The sequence below is a fragment of the Neopsephotus bourkii genome, unplaced genomic scaffold, assembly GCF_033783945.1.
Source record: "Neopsephotus bourkii isolate Nb327-2 ecotype Australia unplaced genomic scaffold, CSIRO-AGI_Nbou_v1 NB_1479, whole genome shotgun sequence".
Taxonomy (NCBI): Eukaryota; Metazoa; Chordata; class Aves; order Psittaciformes; family Psittacidae; genus Neopsephotus; species Neopsephotus bourkii.
Window position 1 is genome coordinate 420,967 of NW_026901955.1, and position 24,058 is coordinate 445,024.

The window sequence follows — 24,058 nt, forward strand, 5'->3', positions numbered from 1 at the left end:
CGCAGCGCTGCCGGTCCCTGGCGCGGAGCCACCGCCTCGCCTGTACCCGCCGCTCGCTCCCGGTCCCCGGAGGATCCTGCCTGCCTGGCACTGGGGCTGTGCAGCGACAGCCCTGCTCCAGGCTCCTCTGAGCACGGGCTTGCAGGAGGAGGAGGCTGCCGGTGCAGCTGAGCCGTGTCCTCAGCACACAGCACCCTGCAAAGGGCTGGGAGATGCTGCAGCATTCACCAGCTCCATCTCTTGTGCAGAGCGCTGCAGGCTGGAGCTGCTCCTTGAACCCCCTTCCCAGCAGCAGGGCGTGGGGGGAAAGAGCATCTTGGTAGCACTGAGATGCTTGAGAGTTCTCCTGAGCGCTTCTCTTTCCAGTTTCCCAGAGCAATTCGGTGCCGGGTAGTGTGTGCGATGCTAGCCATTAGAGGAAGCTGGTGGGGAGCAGGTTTGTCTTTGGGTGATTGCAGAGCAAAATGTGGTTTAGAAACACCCTGGAAATGTCTTCGCAGTGATCCAGACCCAGCTCAGGAAGCCAAGCTCTGCCCCAGTGGCAGCTGGGGGAGCTGCTTGCTTTAGCATCTCTGGATACCATCCTCCAAATAATGCATCCCTGATAACACAGTTCGTTCCAGTTATTAACAATCAGACCTGTTCCATGGCAGCAGGCTCAGGGTGTGCACAGTGTGCTGGGGGGCAGTTTTCAGGACAAAACCTGGAGAAGAAGAAAGGACCCAGGAGGCAGGTTGGGGTCTGGGGATGCACTTGGCTTGTGTTGATGCACTGCACAGTGCTCACGAGGACTGAGGCCTGCTCTGCCCTGCAGCGAGGACCAGAGGCTCTGCAGAGCCCCAGCATCCTGCTGCAAAATGAGGCAAAGATGCTCTGGTGTGAGCCCCTCCAGGGCTTGTGGATCTCTGGGGCAGGCAGGGAGTTACCCAGTGGGGCTGGGGTTGTTTCTCCAGTGGAAATCTCCCTTATTCCAACAGAAGGTCAGAGGATGCCAAGTGCTGCTGGTGGCCCTTGGAGCAGGGTGCATCCCCGCCTCGTGCACTGGAGGCAGGCACAGTTGTGACAACAGCAGCAAATCCTTCTAGTCACAACATGATGGGGAGCGCTCGCAATCACAGGCTAAGGCTGTGGTGTGAGCTAAATATAGAGCCCTGGTCCTCACACACTTAAGGAAACAAATGATCTGATGAGCATCTTTCTGCTGAAATATGAGCCCATTTATTAAGCTAAATGGACGTGAAATGCAAATGTGAGGTTACTTTTCAGCTATTTCCAAATAATAATTAAAGCCTTTTGGGACCATTCATTAGGCACATTTGCCATGACTCCCCCGTGTGGAGGAGGGATCCTGGGGAGCATCCCTGGTGAGCACCTAGCCCTACATACAAATGTACCCTGGCTCGGTTGCAGACCTGCCCTGCTGGGACCAGTGAGCCTGCTCCATGCTCTATGCTCCATGCTATGGTGCCTCGAGGTGCAGGGCTGCTTCCAGGGTAGATGCAGGTGGAATTGGGATCCCACATACCCCGACTCATGCTACCCCTTCATGTTCCTCCTGCCTAACTCTCCCTGCCTGCTCAAACACCCAGTTTCAATAGGGAAGCAGATGCAATCACCTTGTGCTGCACAGAAGCATCCAGTTTCAGAACGCATCTCAAGTGTGCAGCTCCAGCTCGCTGCGCCCGCAGTCCCAAGTGAAGAGGTCAGCAGTTACAGGTTCCTTTGGGCTCATGCTGTGCACAGACAGCTCCATCACCACTGAACAAGCAGCTCCTGTCTGTGATGACCCCGTGCTCTGTGTGCTCATGGCTGGGATGGGATCCCCACCTTCACCCCGCAGCTCACGGGTCTCTGCTCCCTCCCAGGTGAAGAGCGTGAACCTGTCGGACGGGGAGGTGCTCTCCATCCGCGGCGTGGACGGCGATGCCCTCGTGGTCCTGGCCAACCAGACGCTGCTGGTGGAGGGCCAGGTGATCCGCAGCCCCACCAACACCATCTCCGTCTACTTCCGCACCTTCCAGGACGAGGTGGTGGGGACCTTCCAGCTCCACTACCAGGGTGGGTGCCTCAGTGCCAGTGAGGAGGGGTGGGATGGGGTGTCGGTGCTGTGGGGCTCAGCCTGCAGTGATACAGCTCCTGTACCACTGCGTGCCTGTGCTCAGAGCATCACTGGTGCTGGTGGAACAGCCCACGTTGTGCGCAGAGCAGAGGGTACAACACACACTGATGTCCCAGAGCCCAGCACTGCCTGAGCTCCTCACACACACCCTGCCCCATCTCTGTCCCCGTGCAGCAGCTCTTCCTGCACAGCTCAGCCTGTGGGGCTATTTTTTCCTTAAAGAGCTATAAAAAATAGATGAGTTCAAGCAAATCCTCTCTAAAATAGAAACTGGGTCTGGGCAAAAGCAGTAACAGGTTGAGAAGCAGCAGCATGGCCATTTGCCGGTGCTCTGCAGCCGGCACCCGCAGCGAGGGCTCTCACTGTCCCCCCCTCTGACTGCGACAGCCCCAAGCTCCGAAATGTGTGTGCTCGTTGCAGTGTTTATGCTGAGCTGCAACTTCCCACGGAGGCCCGACTTCGGAGACGTCACCGTGATGGATTTGCACTCGGGGGGAGTTGCTCATTTCCACTGCCACCTGGGCTACGAGCTGCAGGGTCCCAGGGTGCTGACGTGCATCAATGCGTCGAGGCCGCACTGGAGCAGCCCGGAGCCTATCTGCTCAGGTATGTGCCTCATCAGCCTCGGTGCTGGGGGAAACTGGGGTCCCCAAGGGGGTAACGAGGGCTGTTTCCTCCATGCTGTGAGCTGAACGCAGCCCTGGAGAGCCGTGCTCTGTGTTGGCAGCGCCCTGCGGTGGGACGGTCCGAAACGCCACCATCGGCCGCGTCCTCTCGCCCAGCTACACCGGGAACCAGTCGAGCAGCATGTACTGCGTGTGGGCCATCGGGGCTCCCCCGGGACAGAAGCTGCACCTCCACTTTGAGAAGCTGCTGCTGACAGAGAGGGACAGGTAAGGCTCCAGAGCTGCTCATAAGGGTAGTGCCAGGTCTGTAGGGAGACTGTTTCCCATGGGAATGCGGGAGCTTTGCTCTGCCTGGGGTGAGGAGCAGGGAGCTTCGCTGGGACCTGGATACACCAAAACCTGGAAGCTCCAACCTGGTCTGAACCCCAGCCTGGTCACACCTCCTGCCCTCCTGGGGCCTGGTCTGCAGGATGAGACCTGCGATGCTGCGAGGCAGCACTGACCCAAGCTCAGGGTGCAGCATGGAGGAGGCTGTCAGCAGAGGAAGGTGGGGATGGGGCAGAGAAAGGGAGGTTCATGAGCTATGTGTTCATGCACTCAGGAGGCACAACAGGTCTTAGGCAGAAAGAGCTGCAAGAAGCAGCTGCAGAGCCCCGGCCCCTGTATCCAGGCCCTGTGCTTTGTGCCAGGAGATGTTGCAGGTCTGATCCTGCTGGCTGCGGGGTGATGCCGTGTCCTGTGTGCTGTGTCACACTGCCCCTTTCCTCTCCCCAAACACCCACTGCTCAGCATCACGGTGCAAGAAGCTGTGAGCCCCACGCTACAGCACCTGTGACACAAAGAACACGCTTACGGTGCTGATCCTTGTGTTTAAAGAGCATTAGCATTCAGTCTGGTAACAGGCAATAAAGCAGCTTTATGGCTTGTAGTAAAATGAAAGAATAAAGCCCCTGTTTATGGCACAGTAAAAGAGACTTATCTTGCTGGTGATCATTTGTTTGCATGATTCCTTTCCACTGCTGTGCTCCGGGAGCACTGGAGCTGGCGAGGAGGGGAGCGCGGTTGTGCCATGTAACGTGCCATGTGCCCCGCTGCAGGATGGTGGTGTACAGCGGGGACACGAACCAGTCCGCGGTCCTCTACGACTCGCTGCGTGCTGACAGCGTGCCCTTCGAGGGGGTCATCAGCGACGGCTCCTCCATCAGGATCGACTTCCTGGCCGAGGAGCCTGCGGCCGCCACAGCTTTCAACATACGCTTTGAAGGTGATGAGCTCTTGTGTGGTACCCGCAGCGATCCCAGCTCAGCAAACACAGCAAGCGGTGCCACAGCAGAGCATTACCGGTGCTGGTACACAGTGGAAGTGGGGTTTGGTTAAGCCCATGCAGCTCAGGACAGATAAGCTGTTGTTAATCCTAATTGCCTGTAAAATTCACTGTGCAAAAGGCCATCCGTGCATGGTGGGATGAAGGGTTTGTAGCTGGGGATGAGCCCAGGGCTCAGTGAGCAAACCCCAGAGCTGAGGCTGTGAGGGGCAGGGGAAGGCAGCGCTCTCCCATCCAGTTCCGTACCCCTATGGCTCACGGGGGATCTTCTCTTCCAGCCTTCGAGCGGGGCCACTGCTACGAGCCCTACATCCAGAACGGGAACTTCACCACCTCGGACCCCACCTACAACCTGGGCACCACGGTGGAGTTCACGTGCGACCCCGGGCACTCCCTGGAGCAGGGTCCTGCCGTCATTGAGTGCGTCAACATGCGGGACCCGTACTGGAACGACACGGAGCCGCTGTGCCGAGGTCAGTGCCAGCACCGCAGGGTGATGCTGGCTGCTGGGACAAGCATCCCCTGGACCCTGCTGAGCCCTGCCTGCCTCTCATTCATGCAGCCACGTGTGGGGGGGAGCTGACTGCTGTGGCCGGTGTGATCCTGTCCCCAAACTGGCCGGAGCCCTATGCGGAGGGAGAGGATTGCGTCTGGAGGGTCCATGTTGGTGAGGAGAAGAGGCTGTTCCTGGACATCCAGCTGTGAGTAGCCCAGGACCTCTCTGCTCCACCACTGCCCTTGCCCCAGGGATCTGCACCATTTCCCTGTTCCTCCCACTTGCAGCTTTCCTAATCCCCTATGATGCGCTCAGGGGAGGTGCAGGGCAGCACCCAGGGCTGCTCCCTGAGTTCCAAGTGATGTTACACCATCCACTGCAGCAGTTAACTGCTCCTGAGATGGCTTCTGAATACTGTCACAGGCAGGCACATTCTGAGGTCAGAGGGGTATGGGATTCAGTGTTCAGCCTGGGAGCCCTTGGCACGATAAAGCTGCTGATGCAAAGGGAATCTCCTCCGATGCTATCCTGGGTGCTCAAGGGGAGGGCATGGTGCAAGTGGGGGCTTAGAGTCATAACGGTTTTAAAGCTCCCTGTAAAATCCCCCGTGGGAGCTCCCCGTGCACCTCTCCCAGCTCTGTGGGTGCCTGGGCTGAGCAGAACTGGAGGCCGAGCGCTCTGAAGCCATCAGACATAAATGTCAGCGAGGAAATCGTGTTTGACAGAAAGCAGAGGTTTCCTGCAAATGTCAGCTTGCCACGGGGATGAGCTGGCGCCTTCCAGGAACGCGCTTAATGAAAGGCTTGGGGATCAGCTCAGGTGCCTCCAGACAAGGCGGAATCACATGGATGATGTGCAGGGCAGGGGTCCCGCAGACACCGAGCACGTCCTGGGCCTCAGGTGTTGCACACACACTGCCCGGGCTGCCCAGAGAGTGCCTCTGACCTGATGGAGGTTCTGTGGGGCTGGGAGCATCCTGGTGCTGCCTATGGGAAGGGGAGGATGCAGGGTCCCTGCCCCAGCCCTTCCTGTGCTGCCCGGCACAGCGCTGGGTGCTGGAGGTGCTCCCCTTGCTGGTGAGCAGGATGTGAGCAGGGAAAGGTGGAACCTGTGCCCATCCCTGAGGCTCAGCTGATAACACCCTCAGGATCAGCACCCAGCGGGCAGCCCGTGGTGGGGCTGCAGGGAGGAACAGGCTGGCAGCAGGGCTGCTGGCATCAGTGATTCCCTTGGGATGCGCATCCATCGCCCGCCCTTTGTGGAAGCAAGGAGAGCCCCGTTTCCCCCCCAGCTCCAGGGGCAGCAGCATCCCTGCTGCAGAAGGGGTGGATGGAGGCTGCCGCCGGTGCTGGCCCTGGCTATGGAGCTGCGCTTGACGCTCCCCAGCCCTTCCCGGCCCGTCCCAGGCCCCGTCCGCGGTCCGACACTGCCCCCTCGCGGCAGACCCCCGCCGTCTCACCCGCTTCTCCTCCCCTCCAGCCTGAACCTCACCAACAGCGACATCCTCACGGTGTACGACGGGGACGAGCTCACCGCGCGCATCCTGGGCCAGTTCGTGGGCAGCAGCGGCCCCCAGAAGCTCTACTCCTCCAGCCCCGACCTCACCATCCAGTTCCACTCGGACCCGGCCGGGCTCGTCTTCGGGAAGGGGCAAGGATTCATCATGAACTACATCGGTACGGAGAGCGGGGCGCTGGGGGTGTCCCTGCCGCTGCTGCGCAGGTGGGGACCAGGACATGGACCAGGCTGCCCAGGGGCTGGGTTGTGCAGCAGGGAGAGCTGTGACTCCAGCACATCCCACCGAGCCCTGCAGACCCCCCAGTCCCGCTGCAGGTCTCAGGGTCAGTCACTGCTGGGGTGTCCCCTCTTCCAGGCTGGCAAGAAGGCAGAGGCAGTTTTTCTCCCTGTTAGCCATGGTCTGGCCCAGTGCAACTGCAGAGCGGAACAGGGAGAGGAACTGTTGGTAATAGGTGTACAGGACTCCCCCCACCCCGCTCTGCCAGGCCCGAGGCACTGCAGTGAGGTGTCCTCCCAGGAGGGGTCACGGAAGCCCATGGAAGGATGGGCTCCTGTTCACAGCTCCTTGCTCCAGAGAGGCTCAGACTGCCCTTGGAGATGTCTGTTCACACCATCCTTGGGTGCAGCCGCACCTGCCAGAGCGGGGAGGCCGATGCCCAAGGAAGGGACAAGGGACCGGGAAGGGCACCTCTTCCCCAGGGCTTCCCCTGCTCTCGCTGCTGCCTCTCCCCAGCCTGGCTTCCCCTGGCAGGCTTCTTCCAAGCCTGTTTTCTTCCTGCTGCTGCCAGCTCTGGTTTGGACCGGCAGAACAAGCTGCAATGCAGATCACCTGTGAGCCTGCAGGTCCCTCCTCACTGCACTGCAGCACATGCAGCCAGGCTCAGCCATGGGCATGGGGCTGGGGGGGAGCAGGGCATGAATCCTGCACTGGAGCAAACCTGCTGTGTCATGATCACAGAGCCTGTACTGCTCCTGTGCCTGCAGCCAGAGCTGAACCCGCTGTGCCCACGCTGCTGTGCTTATCCTGATGCCAACACTGATGCTGCCTTGTTTCTACCAGCACAAACCCCTGCCTGCCTTTAGGGTCAGGCCTGGGAAGCCCCCTTCACCCCAGAGAGGGACTGTAGTGACAGGCCAAGGGGGAATGGCCTTAAACTGAAAGAGCAGGGGTTCAGGTTAGACGCAGGGAAGAAGCTCTGGGAAGAGGGTGCTGAGGCGCTGGCACAGGGTGCCCAGAGAAGCTGTGGCTGCCCCATCCCTGGCAGTGCTCAAGGCCAGGTTGGACACAGGGGCTTGGAGCAAGCTGCTCCAGTGGAAGGGGTCCCTGCCCATGGCAGAGGTTGGAGCTCGATCCATTTTAAGGTCCCTTCAACCCAAAGCATTCTATGAGTCTATGATTCTACCTGCTGCTGCCCAGGGGCTGCTGCACGGGCCATTTGCGGTGCATGGGGATGGACAGGCGTTGGGCAGAGCTGGGTGTCCACACTCCATGGCTCCAAGGAGGGCTGCGCTTGGTGGCCACAGCAGCATCCCTGTTGGCTGCAGAGGTGTCCCGCAACGACTCCTGCTCCGACCTGCCCGAGATCCAGAACGGCTGGAAAACCACATCACACACGGAGCTGGTGCGAGGGGCCAAGATCACCTACCAGTGCGACCCGGGCTACGACATCGTGGGCAGCGACACCCTCACCTGCCAGTGGGACCTCAGCTGGAGCAGCGACCCCCCCTTCTGTGAGAAGAGTGAGTGCTCAGCAGCGTGCATCCCCATCACATCCCCTGTGTGCGCTGCATCCCTATCGCATCCCCTGCGTGCGCTGCATCCCTATTGCATCCCCTGCCACCACTGCGGGGCCTGGGGCTGCAGCTCAGGTGGCTTCTCCTCCCCAGTCATGTACTGCACGGACCCAGGGGAGGTGGAGCACTCGACCCGGCTCATCTCCGACCCGGTGCTGCTGGTGGGGACCACCATCCAGTACACGTGCAACCCCGGCTTCGTGCTGGAGGGCAGCTCCCTGCTGACCTGCTACAGCCGTGAGACCGGGACGCCCATCTGGACCTCGCGGCTCCCACACTGCGTCTGTGAGTTGGGGCAGCTCCTCCTGCTCTGCTGCAGCTCAGCTCCTCTGCTTGGGGGGGCAGGAAGCCTTTTCCTGCAGCCAAGAGCTTCCCTGGCTCTATGGGGTGGTGGAGAGCTCTGAGCTACCTAAAGGGGGGTGGCTGACACCTTGGGTGCTGCCTCTCATGCCCTGGGGCTCATCCCGGGATCCGTTCCCTTTCAGCCGAGGAGTCGCTGGCCTGCGATAACCCAGGACTGCCGGAGAACGGCTACCAAATACTTTATAAGCGCCTCTACTTGCCAGGAGAGTCCCTGACCTTCATGTGCTATGAGGGCTTTGAACTCATGGGGGAGGTGACCATCAAATGCATCCTGGGGCAGCCGTCCCACTGGAGCGGACCCCTGCCCATCTGCAAAGGTAACGGTGGGGGGTGGATATGGGACATGGGGACGTCAACGCCTCTGTCCCCAGCCTGGGATAGCCCAAGGACCTTCATCCAGCTGCAGCCCCAGTGGTTCTCAAGCTGGGACCTACGCTCATCTGAGAGCTGGATCTGAGCTGCCCAAGCTCTGCTGCCCTGGGGAGGGGGAGAGAACCCCCCAGCCATGGTGCTGGCAGTGCGGGGCAGGCCTGGCTGCTCGCTGCTTTGCTGCTTCCCATAGGCGTTTGCTCATCTCAGCAGAGATGCTCTCCTTGGGTACCCACCAGTATGGGAGAGCTCAACCCCAGGAAACCCTCTAAGTAAGGTCTGGGTTTATGCCCTCTTGGGACACAGGAGGATCCTCCTGTTGCCACTACACTCCAGGGATGGATTGTTCTTAATTACAACTCAAGAAGCCCTGGCAGCAGGGCTCTGTGGGTACCACTGCCCCAGGCAGGGCTGTTTGGCTGGCATCTCACTTGCCCAGCCCCTCAGTCCCTTGCATGTGTTTACAAGAACCTAGAACTGATTAAAAACTGCAGGTTTGCAACATGGCTTGGGACCAAACAGGGCAGAGAAACCCCGGGGCTGGGGTCCCCACGCAGCAAGCACCCAGTCAAACCCAGTTACATACCGGTAACTCCCCATTTCTCTTCCAGTGAATCAAGACAGCTTTGAACACGCTCTGGAAGGTGAGTGAAATGCATCTGGTGGATAAGCCCTGTGCAGGACCCTCAGCCAGAGCCAGTGTGGAGCCGGGAGGAGAGCAGCAGAGGGGATCACAGTGTGTTTGCAAATGCCACCCTGATAGATCTTGTCCTTTTAGTAGCAGAAGCTGCTGCAGAGACATCGCTGGAGGGAGGAAACATGGCCTTAGCCATATTCATCCCAGTGCTGATCATCTCCTTGCTGTTGGGAGGAGCCTACATCTATCTCACAAGGTGAGGAGTACGGTTGGGCTGGGGATGGTGGTGAAGGATGCGGGGACATGGTTGCTCAGCATCACAGGATGGTTTGGGTTGGAAGGGACCTTCATAGTTCATTGAGTCCAACCCCTGCCATGAGCCCCGGGAATGGTGCCAGGGAGCAGGGCACTGGGCCGGGATGTGGGAGGCCGGGGCTGTTTGTGCTCCGTTGTGTGCAGCTCAGTGACTCCAGCTCTCCCGCAGGTGTCGGTACTACTCCAGCCTCCGCCTGCCCCTCATGTACTCCCACCCCTACAGCCAGATCACGGTAGAAACGGAGTTCGACAACCCCATCTATGAGACAGGGGTGAGTGCCGCTGCGCCCGCTGCTCCCAGCACCATCCTGTTGGGAGCCATGTGTTGGGCTGGGGATGCAGGGTGCTTGGAGTGATGGGAGGCTCCATCCCTGTTGCTCCCAGTGGCCGGGTGGGCTGCAGGTTCTGGGTAGGGAAGGCGTCGCTTCTGCAGGAGCAGAATAACCTCTCTTTCCATGTGGGAATGGTGGGATTGTCCTGAGAAGCAGCTGCTCCTTCAACTGGCTTTTCCTTCCCTCCAGGAAACAAGAGAATACGAAGTTTCGATATAAGGACAGTGGTAAGAGAGTCTCTGGCTGCGAACTTACTGTGCTCTCATAGACCTTCCTCAGTAACTAATCCAGAGCCCACGTGGAGTTTGGTTGGACCCCTGGACCTGCTGTTGTCTTTCCTTTTGCCTCTTTCTGGAAGACTTTACTGTTTTCTTCACTGTATTTATTCTATTTAAGCTGGGGTAGGTGTGCTGCAGAGCCTGGGCGCAGGCAGCAGCGGGGCAGGGCTGGGTCCAGCGAGGCCAGGGCAGTGTGAGGGGCACATCCCCTGGCTCTGTTCACACACACAGCGGGGTTACTGCGGCTCTGGTGTCAGAATTAAATCCATTGCAAGAGCCTGCAGCCCATTGCTGGGAGCTGAGGTTTGCCACAGGGTCCTGCAAGCCCTCCCCACCCCGCGGCTCCCAGCTCCCCTCTGCCCAAGCAGGGACCGCAGGGGGTTGTGTGCCAGCAGCACAGGGACTGTCCTGGCTGTGGGAGCAGAGCGTGGCTCAGGAACGCTGCCTGGCACACACTGGTACATCCCGCTTTGCTTTCCCTGCTTTGCTTTGGATGCTGGAGAGGCAGCAGGCCAGGAGTCCCAGCTCTACAGAGAGGCATTAACCAGTGAGCCCAGCAGCCCGGAGCCATGGGGAGCCTCACACAGTGAAGGGGAGCTCTGCAGCCTGTGCCTCTTTAGCCACGCTCACCATAACCCTTGCCATGAGAACCCAGCGGTCTCTCCTTACCCCTCGGTAGCATCTCAGGGTAAGCAGGATGGGCTACAGGGGGGTCCCCAGCATGCAGGTGGTGGTGCCAGGCAGGCACCAAGGCAGTGTAGCCCACCCAGAGCTCTGTAGCTCCCACCTGAAGCCCCTGTGCTGGGGCTCATGGTGGGACAGGCAATGGAGAGGGGACGGAGGTTATTGGGGCAGGCAGTGCTTGGCTCTGGCACAGACCAGCCCTTGGGGAGCAGGACAGGCAGGAATCAGGCCCTCAAAGCAGGTCCCACCCCAGGCAAAACCCAATTGGAGCCTCAGCATCCCCTGCACTCTCCCACTGCCTTCACCCCTGCCAGAGCCAGACACCACAGGGCTGCCTCCCATTCCCATGGACCCCTAAGGGCCACCTCCTCCCAAGGCCCCCCCATGCCACCAACCTCCATAGCCAGGCCCTGGGGAGGGCAGGGAAGCCACCAACATGTCCTGGGCTGCCGGTGCCTCTCCTTTGCCCCTGTAGAACAGCAATTGTAACCACGGGAGGCTGGTTTAGTTCCGGGGTGGTTCGTGCATCTCTGCAGTGTACAGCTGAGACCGAGGGGTGGTTTTTTTTCCTTTAAAAACAATGAATGTGTGTTTGTAATTTGTAAAGGTTAAAAAAAGGAAAAAAAAAAAAAAGAAAAAAATGTGCCAAAAATGTACGAAGCATTTCATTTCCCTTCATACAGGTCTGTTTTTATAAGAACAATGTGAAAATTGCTGGGATTAAATATTTTTGAACATGATGAAGTGCTTCCGTGGGGAGCTCGAGCATTCAGTGTAACCTCGGTGTAAACTGTTCTGTGGTTTAATGTGTGGAACCGGTTTGCAGAGCCCTGGACCGCAGGCAGGGTCCCGCTGATGCACAGGGCGAGCTGTATCCTGCACTGGTGCAACCCCATAGGGTCCCCCTGCTCCCATGGGATGCGTTTGTCTGAGCCTGGCTGGGACAGAGGCTGAGGCTCAGTGCTGGGGACATCCCTCCTCCATGGGACACCCCATGGGAGCCAGCTGCCTCAGCACTGGGACCCCACTGGAGACCCGTGGCCACATCACAGAGGATGTGCAGGAGGTTTGGGGGAGCCCTATGGGGTGGGGGTCATGGGGACCCATCCGGCACCACAGCAATGACCCACAGGTGTCACTTGTACTGGCTGGGGCAGGGTGGCTCCCCATAACCACAGGGAGAACATGAGGGGTTGCCTTGCCTACCTCCATATGGCTCCTCACTGGTTGCATCCTGTGCTGCTGCACTGCCAAGGAGCAGGGTCACGGGGACATCCCAGTTAGATCCAGTGTCCAAGGCCAGGCTGGAGCAAGCTGCTCTAGTGGAAGGTGTCCCTGCCCGTGGCCCGTTGGAACTGGATGAGCTTTAAGGTCCCTTCCAACCCAAACCATTCTATGAAACACCATTGCCCGATGCCTGCAGAGCCCCAGGTTTCCCTGGCAGAGGCAATGGCCACTGGGGAGGGATTGGGGGGCACAACCCACCCAGGGCAATATCCTTGCTGCTGCCCAGCCGAGGAAACCTGGAGCCTCCCATCCATCCCTGCACGAACAACACAACAACTCCGAGTGTGCTTTAAGCCAGGCTGTGATGTGCCATCAGATGATGGCTTCGTTAAGCAGCTGTCAGGCTAATGCGGAGGGCGCGGGAGCTGGGGCTGGGATGCGCAGCATTCCCGGAGGAGGGAGCTGGGGTTATTTTTGGATGGAAATTGCAAGGGAATTAAAACGAATGGGGGGGGGGGATATCTCGCTGCTGCCGCTGCTCCGCGGTGACGTAAAGCAGGAGCCCAGCTCCAGCCTCCCGCTTCGTGCTGCGGTTGAGCCGTGCCTGGGTGCAGCAGCCGCAGCCGTCACCCACCTCCCCTGCGGGGGGCACAGCCTGCTCCTCCCTCAGCCATCCCCTGTGCACCCACCTGAGCTCGGCCATGCAGCAGCAGGGACCCCGCATGCAGGGCAGCGTGTCCCAGGGCTCATGGGCCGTAGCTGGGTTTCATACATCCATTCAGTGGCCACATTCCTGCACCTTCCCCCATTGCTGGGTTGTTTCTCAGCAGGAACCAAAGCAGTTTGGGGGACCCATGCAGAGGATGGAGGGGTGGGAGAGCAGCTGACCCCAGCCCCAGCTCTGCTGTGGGCTTTGCTCAGTGCTGGAGGCAGGAACTGGCTGTGGGGTATCCACAGTCACTGGTGCCAGCAGTGACAGAGCCCTGAGGCGGTGCTGGCATCTTTCTGTGCAGCATCAGAGCAGCAGCAGCATGGGGTATGATTAAAGAGCAAAGAGCAGGGGCTCGGGGCTGGGCTGCGGAGGAGCAATGCTCAGGGACAGGGATGCTGAGGAGGGGAGGCAGGGCTGAGCCATACACCCGTGCTCAGCATCCCACCCGTTGCCTGGGCACAGGCTGGTCTGGAGGGGACACAGGGAGCAGGAGCCTGCATGATGCTGATCTCGGCTCAGGGAGCACAGGGAGGGCCCTTCTGGGAACACGGTCCCTGCTCCAACCTAAACACTCTGGGAAACCCTGCCCTGGCACAGGCAGCATAGGTTTGGCTGCAGCTGCATCCTGGCAGCAGCTCAGGAGGACACAGGCTCATGCCTGCCCCAGAAGAACATCCCAGGGAAAGGAGAAGGAACCGTGGGAGCCACGAGGCTGCAGAGCTGTGCCAAGAGCACCCCAGGGCTGTTCCCAGCCCTTCTGCCATGGGGTGGCTCCTGTGCCTGTTACCCATGCACAACTGGACCCTGCCAGACCCTTGTCCTGCCTTGAGCCCAGTGACCTTCCTGGTGCCCCTTTACAGAGGAGCTGGGCTCCCAGCTCCATCCTGCAGCCACCCCATGGGTGCTGTGGGTGGGTGCTCCAGGGGACCCCAGCAGAGCCATCCAGCCCCAGGAGGAAGAGGACCAAGCAACATCCTAAAGGCAGAGGAAAGCCAAGGGCAGCTCATCCTGCAGACAAAGGAGGAGCAGCAGAGCTGAGGCCCAGGGTCTGGAGTGGACCAACGGGGAGCAGAGAGCAGAAGGCAGATGGAGGGGAGAAAGAATGGGAGAGGCCCAGCACCGAGAGCCAGCAGACTCGGTGACAGAAGGATGCGCTGCCTGCCAAGAACAGGAGGTGTGAGCTGGGGCCTGGGAAAGAGCAGGAGGGAATAAACTCGCCCTCCCTTCACCCTGCAACATGTGATGCTGCCAGGACCCTGCAGGAGCAAACCGAGGGGGGCTGGCACAGGGAATGCGCTTGTGGGATCACAGGGAAACACCAGGAGCAGACAGGAGGCAGAAATGTGCCAGGACAGAAACCAAGGCACAGTTTGGGTCTGCAGTCACTGGGGATGAGGTTGCTCCAGAGCAAACACACACACACAACAGCTTATCTAACAATGGGGAGGTTGGTGGAAGGATTTAACCGGGGATCCTGGATTGCTTAGGTGAACGGGAAATAGATTGGGGAAGAAAAAAGCCATCAGGAAGCAGAAAGGCTCACAACAAACTGTTCCTCCACCAGCATTTAAAGAGTTCTTCAGGGACACCACAAATTGCTAAATCACACCCTCACTGAGGCACACCCTGGCTGCTCCTGTCCCCTGCAACCAGACTCATGCATCCTCGGGAAGCAGTATCCTGGGTGCTGCATTTCCCCCCTGCCTGTGTCTCTGCAGCCAGCACTCCCTGCATCCCTGGACACCCGCATCTCTGGAGCCAACATCCTGCACATCCCAACTGCTGCACCCCTAACAGTGTGTGACCCCAGAGGCAGGATGCTGCGTGCCTGCATCCCTGCGAGCTCCCATCCCTTGCGTCCCGACTGCTGCAGCCCCCGGCTCTCCCTGCACGTCCTGCTGCACCCCGGGGTGCCTCTGCCCGTGTCCCGATCCCGGGGAGCCGCAGCCGGGAGGATGCTCCCCCGGGTACCAGCACCGCGCCCGCCTCCCGCCGCTCCATCCCCAGGACCCCCACCCGGGTGCCGCAACCCCGCCGTTCCCGCGCGGTGCGGGAGCGAGGTGCGGGGGCGCGCCGCGCCGCCCCGAGGCCGCGGCGAGGGGCGGGCGGGCGGGCGGTGCCTCGGCCGGGGCCCGCAGGCTGCCGGCCCGGCGCGGTGCCTCCTGCCCGGGCTGATGGGAGTTGTGGTCCGAGGCGGCGGGAGCGGAGCGGAGCGGAGCGGCGGGGAGCGGAGCGGCGGCCCCGCGGGAAGCGGTGCGGTGCGGGCTGCAGGTCGGTACCGCCGCAGAGCAGCGCACGGTGCGGGGCATGAGGCGGGGGGGGGAGCGTGCGGCGGGGCGGGAGCGGTGCCCGCGGCGGGGGCTCCGCCCGGCAGGGCCGGGGGTGCTGCTCAGGGCCCCAGCGGGGCAGCGGCTGCCCCCCGCCCGCTGCGTGACACGCGGGACACCCGCACCCCGGGCAGCGCTGCCGCACCGCTGCCACCGCTGATGCGACCGGCGCCGGTGCCACCGCCGGGGTGGCCCCATGGGGAAGGGGTGAAGCGCGCTCCGGAGCAGCAGCCGGCACCCCAGCGCCCCGAGGAGGCTCCGGTGCTGCTCCCAAAAGCGATGCCACGCCGAGGACACCCCACCACGCATCATCCCCGTCAGCGCGGGGCCAGCGGCCTGGGGAGCCCGGCCGTGCTGAGCGGAGCCTGCTTGCCCCGGGCGATGCCGGGGTCCCCATGGAGCCACCGAGGTGCAACTTTTGCTGCATCGAAGCCTCTGTGCCTTCATTATGTAACGGCGCTGCTGCCTGGCACGGTGCTCGCCTCCACGTCCTGCACAACTTCAGTGCAGCCTGGAATCGATTCCACTCTCCTGGGCTGGCCCCGCCGGCTCTTAGGAGCCTTTCCTCTGGTCTCAGACCGGGGGTGTCAGGGTCACTGCCTGCCTCGGTGCAGGGTGACAGCATCAAGCCACCCAGCAGCAGGTCCCAGCCATGCAGCACCCACCCTGTGCTGGCACTCGGGGCGCTGCCCTGTGGGAGGTGGCTGGGGCAGGGTTGCCCCAGGGCTGCCTGTGCCAGTGCAGGAGGTGGCTGCATCCCGGCGGGAGGCTCTGCATGGAGCATCCCTGTGAAGATCCTGGCTGCCAGGCTCAGGGCCAGGCAGCTGCACATGGGCACAGGGGCTCACATCTCTGACTGCGCTCGTGGTCTCACCTGCTTCTCCCCCTTTGAGGTGCTGGCAGCAGCCCTGGGCAGCAGTGGGGCTGTTTGTGCTGTGCCACCCTTGTAGGGGACCCCCCAGCTCTGCTCCCTGCACACTGGCTTCATCAGTCGGCTTCTGAAGGAGCCTGGCTGCTGGGCTGCTGCTGTCAGGGTGAGAGCCACCCTGAATACAGATCATGGCAGGGCTCTGCCAGCATTCCCAAGCACACTCTGGTACTACCAAGGAGCATGGGGGGATTGTGCTGGCCTTAGGGAATACCCCTGGGTCCAGCTGCACCCTGGGAGCTAAGGCCTGGGCTGGAGAAAGCAACATGTCCATAGGGATGGCAGTCGATGGGGATGGGGGGAAGTTACCTTAACACTCCCAGGAGGCTGTGAATGCCACGTGGATTGCTGATCCCAGGATGGGGCACCAGGCAGCGTGCTGCAAGGAATGGATGGAGAGAGGGAGGGAGGTTACTGTGGGTGTAAAACTGCCCCAAGCCTGTGCCCCCAGCACCAGGTCTACAGCAACAGGGTCAGGTCCCAGCCAAAGCTCCACAAGCTGAAGCACATCACCACTGCCTGCAGCAGGGAGATGCACGGTCATTAACGGGCTGCAGGACCTCAGCTGGGAGCGGTTGGATGGTATTTGCCTTCCTTCCCTGCTAATAAACCCATCCCTACTCCTTCAATCAGTGCTCCCACCAATGAGCTCCCACGGCATCTCCCTCCCCCCTACCTGTATCATCCCTGTGTTGCTCAGATGGGAGCTGTTTGCCCTGCAGCTCCTGCAGGCTGCATCCCCCTGCCCTGCCTGGCACAGCACTAGCACACAGGAACAGGGTGAGAGCCCCTGTTCTTCACCCTGCGTTCAGTGCTCCAGGGCAGGTTGTGACCCTCCATGATGCCCAGCCTGAGCATCTGCTCTGTGTGCAGACCTGACCTGTGTTCAGCTGCTGCACATCAGTGATTACAGGGCTCTCCTCCGGTGCTGGCAGTGCACTGAAGGCCAGGGTAGCTCCTGGCATGTTCCCAGCAGGGTCTGTGCTTCCCTTCCATTCCTTGCCCCCTCTTTGCCTCCCCTCCAGCTGCTCCGAGGTGCCCAGGGATGGAGCATGGGGTGAGCAAGCATCAGTCGTGGTTTTGAGGAGCTGAAGCATCTTTTGTCTGGGCTCCCATGTCCCCGAGTGTCCTTGTCCCGCTGGCCAAGCCTGGGTTCCTGCATCCCACCTCTGGGCTGTCAACTCGGTCTCTGGAGGGAGAATCACTTCAGCGCATTTAGATCAAGGAGATGAACTGATGTGCTGCTCTATAGGGCTCTTAAGTGTCTGTTCCCAGCTTTGCCCTGCTGCCTTGTCAGCCAGGTTTCAGATATGATAAGGCAGGAATGGAGGAGGGAAACTGGGGAGAGCAGGAGGAGAGATCGTTGCCCATGGGTGGTGGGTGAGAAAGATCTTCCCTTTATTTCTATTCAGATATCTGTGGAGGATGCTGTTGGGAGGGGTGGGGGTTTCTCAGCATGGGCTCTTGGGTTCCTTATCCATCATCCCACACAGGAACCGGTGCCCCCGGCTGCAGGGTCCCCAGGGGGAAGCCTTCTCCCTGACTCCTCCTGGTTTCTCTCCCCAGAGCCTCCCTCCAGCGCTGCCTCTCAGGATGATGGTGCCAGGAGCACTGGTGGGGACCCTGCCTGCACATCACTGCTGACCCCCTGGGCCTGCCCTGGCACTGCTGCTGCTGCTGCTGCCCATGCCGGGCTCCCACTGCCCCATGGCAGCCCCGGCGCCGCTGCACGGTGTGGGTGCCCCTGAGGCCCTCGAGCTCTGAGCGCCGCGTGCCGCTGCACCACCATGTCCATGGAGTGGCTGCTGGACTGGAGCTGGTCCCTGGACGGGCTCCGGGATTTCATCGCCAGCGGCATCCAGTCCTTCCGGGACTGCGACGCCTCGGCCCTGGCCGCGGTCGCCTGCCTGCTGGTGCTCTTCCTGTGGTACTGCTACCACGTGGGGCGGGAGCAGCCCCGCGCCTACCCCACCGTCAACGCCCTGATGCAGAGCGCCGAGGCCAACGGCGTGCAGAACGGGTTCGTGTTCTGCCACGCGCCCGAGTGCGCGCGCTGCACGCACCACGACGGCCTCAACCAGAAACTCTACCACAACCTGCAGGAGTACGCCAAGCGCTACTCCTGGTCCGGCATGGGCAGGATCCACAAGGGCATCCGCGAGCAGGGCCGCTACCTCAACAGCCGGCCCTCCATCCAGAAGCCTGAGGTCTTCTTCCTGCCGGACTTGCCCACCATGCCCTACTTCTCCCGGGACGCTCAAAAGCACGACGTGGAGTTGTTGGAGCGCAACTTCCAGACCATCCTGTGCGAGTTTGAGACCCTCTACAAAGCTTTCTCAAACTGCAGCCTCCCGCAAGGATGGAAAATGAACAGCACGGCCAGCGGGGAGTGGTTCACCTTCTATCTGGTGAACCAGGGCATGTGCGTGCCCAGGAACTGCAGGAGATGCCCACGGACGTACCGCTTGCTCGGCAGCCTTCGCACCTGCATTGGCAACAACGTCTTTGGGAACGCGTGCATCTCCGTGCTGAGCCCGGGCACCGTCATCGCCGAGCACTACGGACCCACCAACATCCGCATCCGCTGCCACCTCGGTGAGTGCCCGGCGGGGGTCATCCTGCCCTGAGTGGGGCAGGGGGTGCCCAGATCCCAGAAAGGCCTCTTGTACCCTGAGGTCATGGAATCCCATGGTTTGGGTTGGAGGGACCTTAAAGCCCATCCAGCTCCAACCCCTGCCATGGACAGGGACCCCTTCCACTGGAGCAGCTTGCTCCAAGCCCCTGTGTCCAACCTGGCCTTGAGCACTGCCAGGGATGGGGCAGCCACAGCTTCTCTGGGCACCCTGTGCCAGCGCCTCAGCACCCTCACAGGGAAGAGCTTCTGCCTAAGAGCTCAGCTCAGTCTCCCCTCTGGTTCAAGCCATTCCCCTTGGCCTGTCCCTACAGGACCTTGTCCAAAGCCCCTCTCCAGCTTTTCCCTTAAGGGGGCCACCAATTGCATCCCCAGGACGAGCTCAGGTTTGCTGTGCTTTGGTCTGAGGGCGTTTGGGCCTTGGGCAGCAGCATCCTCCCTAGGAGAGGCTGGTGCTCAGTGCCTGACCTCCCCAGGGTGCCCAGCTCAGCCCTGTGAGCGTTTCACCTCCTCCCCCTGCCATCCGGGGCTCTTGCTGCTGTGAGATTTGGGGGTCTTGGAATTCCGGGTGCTCTCCGGGAGATGTGAGCAAAGATCCTGCTTTGGTGCAGATTGAGACGGGGGGTCCTGGGGTATCCCCTCGGGTGCTGGGCGCTGGATGGTGGCACCGGGCTGCCGGGATGGGAGCTCCTGCAGGCACAGATGGTGGGACTGGAACCAGCACAGACCGTGCGGGGGGAGGCACCGCACGGGCCCTGCTGGCAAACATCAACCACGGCGCAGCCAGCTCCTGGGTAAACAGGCTCCGGCAGCGACTGCCCGTTTATCACAATGGGAAGCAGGCTGGAGAGCGGATCCGAGGAGCGTTCCAGGCCTGGGGACCTGGACAATGGCTCTGCCCTCGCCCTGGGGTGCTGGGGAGATGCGTCCCCTTTGAAAGGGGCTGAGAGCGGTTCCTGGGGGGGACCAATGGCTCAGACCTGCCCCGGCAGCAGCAGCACAAGGCTGGGATCAGCTCTAGGGCTGGAGCAGCATGACCTGGGGAGATGAGCAATGTGGATCATCCCCTTGTCCTTCCATGTTTTCCAGCTCCAGCCAGGACACAGCACCGTGCCCAGGGCACACTGACATCCCCATCTCAGTGCTGGGATCAGTTCTTGCGGTGCCCAGGACATGGGTACATTTAGGAGACAACCTGCCCTCTGATGCCAGCTCACTGTGCAGGGTCAGAGCATCCATCAGTGTGGGCAAGGTGCTCTGCAGGATTCACTCCAACCCTGTGACTGCTGCTGAATGCACTGGGGCATGCTCAGGCACCAGCTCTGCCCCTCCAGGGGCCGGGCAGCATTCCCCAGGCATGGATGCCATGCAAGGCTGCAGGCTGCAGGCTCAGCTCCTCCTTTCCAGCTGGAGCATCTCCAGCTGAGGCCATTGTGCAGGGAAAAGGCTTTGGTGTCTGACAGCTTTGAAGCATCCAGGAGGAAAGCAGAGCAGCTTCTGTGCTCCCAGCTCTCCCGGGCAGGTTGAGCCCCTGCTGCATCTCTTTGAGATCCGTTCCTGCTGTGTTGTTACCGGTTACGATTCACGTGAGCCCTGACCCCTTTCTCCACCATGGCAGCGTCCCTGGGGCAGGGTGACTGCACCAGCTCCAGAGCCCCCGGTGCTGCAGGGTGATGGGATCACCCCTCAGACTGGCCTGGGTTGCCCTCGTGCTTTAGGGACAGACCCATTTTATTTCTCAGGTTGTCCTGCCCATGGAGAACCTCTTCCCCACGAGGGGTTTGCAATGGGGCTCCCTGTTCCCGTTCCAGGGCTGCTCCTCATCACAGGGAGCCCGCCCTGACCCTGTCCTCTCTCTGTGTGCACCAAGGTCTGAAGACACCCAGTAACTGCGAGCTGGTGGTGGGGGGCGAGCCCCAGTGCTGGGCCGAGGGCCGCTGCCTGCTCTTCGATGACTCCTTCCTGCACACGGCGTTCCATGAGGGTAAGTGAACCCCGAGGGGGCTCACGCTGTCCTGCAGCGGTGCCGTGCTGGGGCTGGGGAGCAGCAGTGCTCTCCTTGTGATCCTCCAGGGCTGCGCAGTGCAGCTCAGGCTCTGGTGCTGCAGCCGCAGCATCCTCCGGCCCTCACAGCATTCCCACAGCTGCATCAGCCCGGCACTGACGTGCCCGCGGTGCCTTTGTCTCCTGTGCAGGGAGAGCAGCTTCCCAGCGGCCTGTTCCGCCTCTCCCACTACTGATGGAGGCCCTGTTCCGCCTCTCCCGCTACTGATGGAGGCCGTTCCGCTCCGGCTCTCCCGGATTAACCGGCATTAGCGGCTGATGGCGTAAACAGCCTCCATCAGAGCCGCTCTGCGCAGGGGAGCGTGCGTGTGGAGAGAGTGGGAGAACAGAAGCTGTTGCTCCCACATCAGCCCTGCTGTGGGATTGGGAAGCGCTGCTCAGTGCAGAGCCGTGGGGCTGGGAAGGCTGGAACAGCGCAGCAGCAGCTCCCTGCAGGGCTCTGAGATGCAGTTGTGAGGAGGGCGAGCTCAGCATCCTGCCTGTGATGGGAAACCTCCAGGTCTGATTGCCCAGAGCTCTGCCAGGAGGCCCTGACCCTGTGCTGGAGGTGCTGGGCTCCCAGTAAGCAGCGGTTCAGGTGTTTACTGGGACCTGGCCCTGTACTGGTGCACGCTCCGGGTACAAGCAGCAGCCTCCCACCATGGAGCCCATCACCCTCGCGCCAGGGCGAGCATCATCCCATGGGAGCCGGAGCACAGCCTCACCGTGTGTTTCCATCCCAGGTCCCCCCGAGGAGGGTCCCCGCGTGATCTTCATGGTGGACCTGTGGCACCCCAACGTGGCCGCCGCTGAGCGCCAAGCCCTCGACTTCATCTTCGCGCCGGGACGATGACGGCGCTGGCCAGGGCAGTGGGTTCAAGGGCGGCCGGGCCAGCTCGGCGCCGGCACCAGATGGGAGCTGCCTCCCGGCGCACGGCCTCGGGTCCGGGCTCTTGTAAATGGAAACTGCGACGTGTCCCCGCGCCCATCCCTCCCCTCCATCGTCGGCTTCAGGGATTCTTTTCGCCTTCCCTCCATGGTCCAGCTGCAGCACCACTCTCCTCCTGCGTGTTACGTTGCTACTGTGTTTTGCGGTGTTCAGAAGTAGAGTAACAAAGCCAAGGGTGTTCGTTTGAATGTGATGATGTAAAACTTCTTGTGGTCATCAGCCAAAAACCCAACACACACACACCAAGACAGCGACCCAGCCAGCAGCCCAGCCCTGGCTTCATCACAGTCCCTCCATGGATGCTGGGGGCTGTAGGGGTCATAATGCATTGCCCCAGGCAGGGGCTGCTCCGTTGGGGTGGGTGAGGCAGTGCTCTGCCCACAGAGAGCCCTTGCACCGTGATCCCCAGGGCTCCTGCTTCCTCTTCTTCCTGCTCTTTAATCTGAACCGAGGGTGTTATCAGTTACCGAAATCCGTTCCTGGCTTTATCTGCAACCTTGGGCTGTCACAGCTGGAGCTGGGCAGCCCCTGCAGGGGCAGGATGCTGTTTGGAATGTGGCGCAGGGCTTTTGTTTTCCATAGGTTAAGGCCAGGGAAGAAAGGAGATGGATGAGCTTCCCTCTGCTGCTCCATCTTCTCCTTTCCTCAAGCCAGGGCAAGTGTACAGAGGCAGCTCACACAGACCTCACAGCAAAGGGAAGGTTTCCAAAGGCAGAGGCCCCAGTGCCCTGTGCACACAACAACCAACACGCTCCTCCCAAAGGCCCCCAGCACCCAGGGTGTGTTTGGGCTCTCGGGGTACGGAGCTACCATAGGGTTTGTAACACAGCCTGTGATGCTCACCCCATCCTGCACCTCTGCTCAGGAGGTGGCTCCAGGGACCCTGTGGGGAGGGAACACAGCCCCTTCCCAGCATGGTTTCTGGACAGGTTTTTCAGTGATTGGCTGCAGGATAAGGCAGAGATTTCAGATACATCCGAGATGGTTTTTACACCTGTCCTGTTACAGACTATCTGACGTGCATGATTTCTACACGCATCGACTGCCCGGCACCAGACCCTGCGGGAGCCGGTCACTGGCTCAGGGTTTGGTACCATTCATACAGTGGTGGATAAGCAAAGATTATCAATAAACAGTTGTGCTGAAACAGACCGGGCTCTGCCTGCTGCTGTAACGAGTCAGTCACTATGGGGTTGGATCCTGCTTCCTCCTGCTGCTCAGCAGGAGCTGGTGGGAAGAAATGGCTGGAAAAGCGGAAAGGCAGGAGCTCCAGGCTGGGATGAGGCCGGTTTCAAACAGCCTCTCTGCAACATAACCATTAAGTCAAGGGCCTGGAGCTCTCCATTGTCCTACCCCAAGACAACTTTCCTCTTAACTAAGGACAGCAATAGGTCCTGGTGGCCAGATGCAGCTCAAGAAGCAGGAAGGGAAGAGAGCAGCCCCAGCTGTTCCACTGCCGACAGACGGCACAGCAGATTGTAGTGGAAGAACCCTGACAGCAGGCAAAAGCATCTATCTTGTGCTTTGCTGCTGTGCCAAAACTCCCTCCTGTCCCCCTCAGGCTTTTCCTTCAACTTCTTCGTGTTTCCCAGTGGAGCTCCCAAGCACTTCCCAAACACCCAGCGAGGAGCCAGCAGGATCTCCCTGGGGGGAGCAGAGCAGCCCGGAGCTGCCTCGCTGCTCCTCCTGGCAGCCCAGGGCTTCCTCACCTCCCAAGCACCACTGAGGGAGCCTGCACTGGGGCTGCTGAGCAGGCAGAGAGGAGGTGGGGGAGGATGTCAGAGGAACCCAGAGCATCGCAAGCCAGCTGCAACACATGAGCATCTTCCCTCCTGCCTTCTCCCACCGCCGCATCCCTCACCTACACGGTGCCTCCCGGCACTGCACTCCAGAGCCAGAGCAGCTTGTCCACAACTGTCTATCACCACAGCAGGAGGGCTCCTGCCTGGCTGCAGCTCAGGCTTCCCAAGGACCGTTCCCACCCACACTGCTGTTATCCAGAGCAAGCAGCAGCAGGAGCAGTGTCACGAGCATTCCTGCTGCTCAAACACCTCCTCCGCTGCCACGGGGGAAGGCAGAGGCAATCCCTGCCCAGCCAGCCCTGAGCAGGCAGCCGGCTCTTCCCCCGGAGTCCCTGCCTGTCCCCACAGCAGAGCTACCTCAGGAATCCCCCACTGTCCCAGTGGAACAAGCTGTGAGGATGGTGACGTTACTGGGGCCAGCTCCTGGGGGTGCCCTGCTACCTCCACACGAGTCTGCTCACCACGATAAAGCCAGGAACACACCGACCTTCAGCAATCCTCATGTATCACACTTGTAACAACAGGGGTTGCTGCTCAGCCCCACCAGCACAGGAACCAGGAGTAACAGGTCACCCAACCCTCA

General features: G+C 60.8%; 2 protein-coding genes across 3 annotated transcripts in view; both read left to right on the forward strand.

The window, feature by feature from the left end:
- Nucleotides 1–10,370, forward strand: part of SEZ6L (seizure related 6 homolog like) — a 35,505-nt gene extending 25,135 nt beyond the window's left edge. Inside the window, exons 4-17 of one of the 2 annotated variants that reach the window (XM_061369209.1) lie at nt 1,866–2,058; nt 2,540–2,725; nt 2,847–3,012; nt 3,843–4,009; nt 4,348–4,542; nt 4,632–4,770; nt 6,045–6,241; nt 7,629–7,823; nt 7,971–8,162; nt 8,363–8,557; nt 9,221–9,253; nt 9,388–9,502; nt 9,731–9,833; nt 10,083–10,370. In XM_061369209.1, coding sequence (XP_061225193.1) covers nt 1,866–2,058; nt 2,540–2,725; nt 2,847–3,012; nt 3,843–4,009; nt 4,348–4,542; nt 4,632–4,770; nt 6,045–6,241; nt 7,629–7,823; nt 7,971–8,162; nt 8,363–8,557; nt 9,221–9,253; nt 9,388–9,502; nt 9,731–9,833; nt 10,083–10,112 — 2,106 coding nt within the window. In that variant the 3' untranslated portion in view covers nt 10,113–10,370. The remainder of the gene's footprint in view (nt 1–1,865; nt 2,059–2,539; nt 2,726–2,846; nt 3,013–3,842; nt 4,010–4,347; nt 4,543–4,631; nt 4,771–6,044; nt 6,242–7,628; nt 7,824–7,970; nt 8,163–8,362; nt 8,558–9,220; nt 9,254–9,387; nt 9,503–9,730; nt 9,834–10,082) is intronic. The other variant, XM_061369210.1, reaches the window with a different exon arrangement.
- Nucleotides 10,371–14,910: 4,540 nt separating this feature from the next.
- Nucleotides 14,911–21,746, forward strand: ASPHD2 (aspartate beta-hydroxylase domain containing 2). The gene is made up of 4 exons (XM_061369211.1): nt 14,911–15,065; nt 17,616–18,644; nt 20,552–20,665; nt 21,468–21,746. The coding sequence occupies exons 2-4, from the start codon at nt 17,837–17,839 to the stop codon at nt 21,575–21,577; spliced, it is 1,032 nt and encodes a 343-aa protein (XP_061225195.1). The 5' UTR covers nt 14,911–15,065; nt 17,616–17,836; the 3' UTR covers nt 21,578–21,746.
- The last annotated feature ends 2,312 nt before the right edge of the window (nt 21,747–24,058 follow it).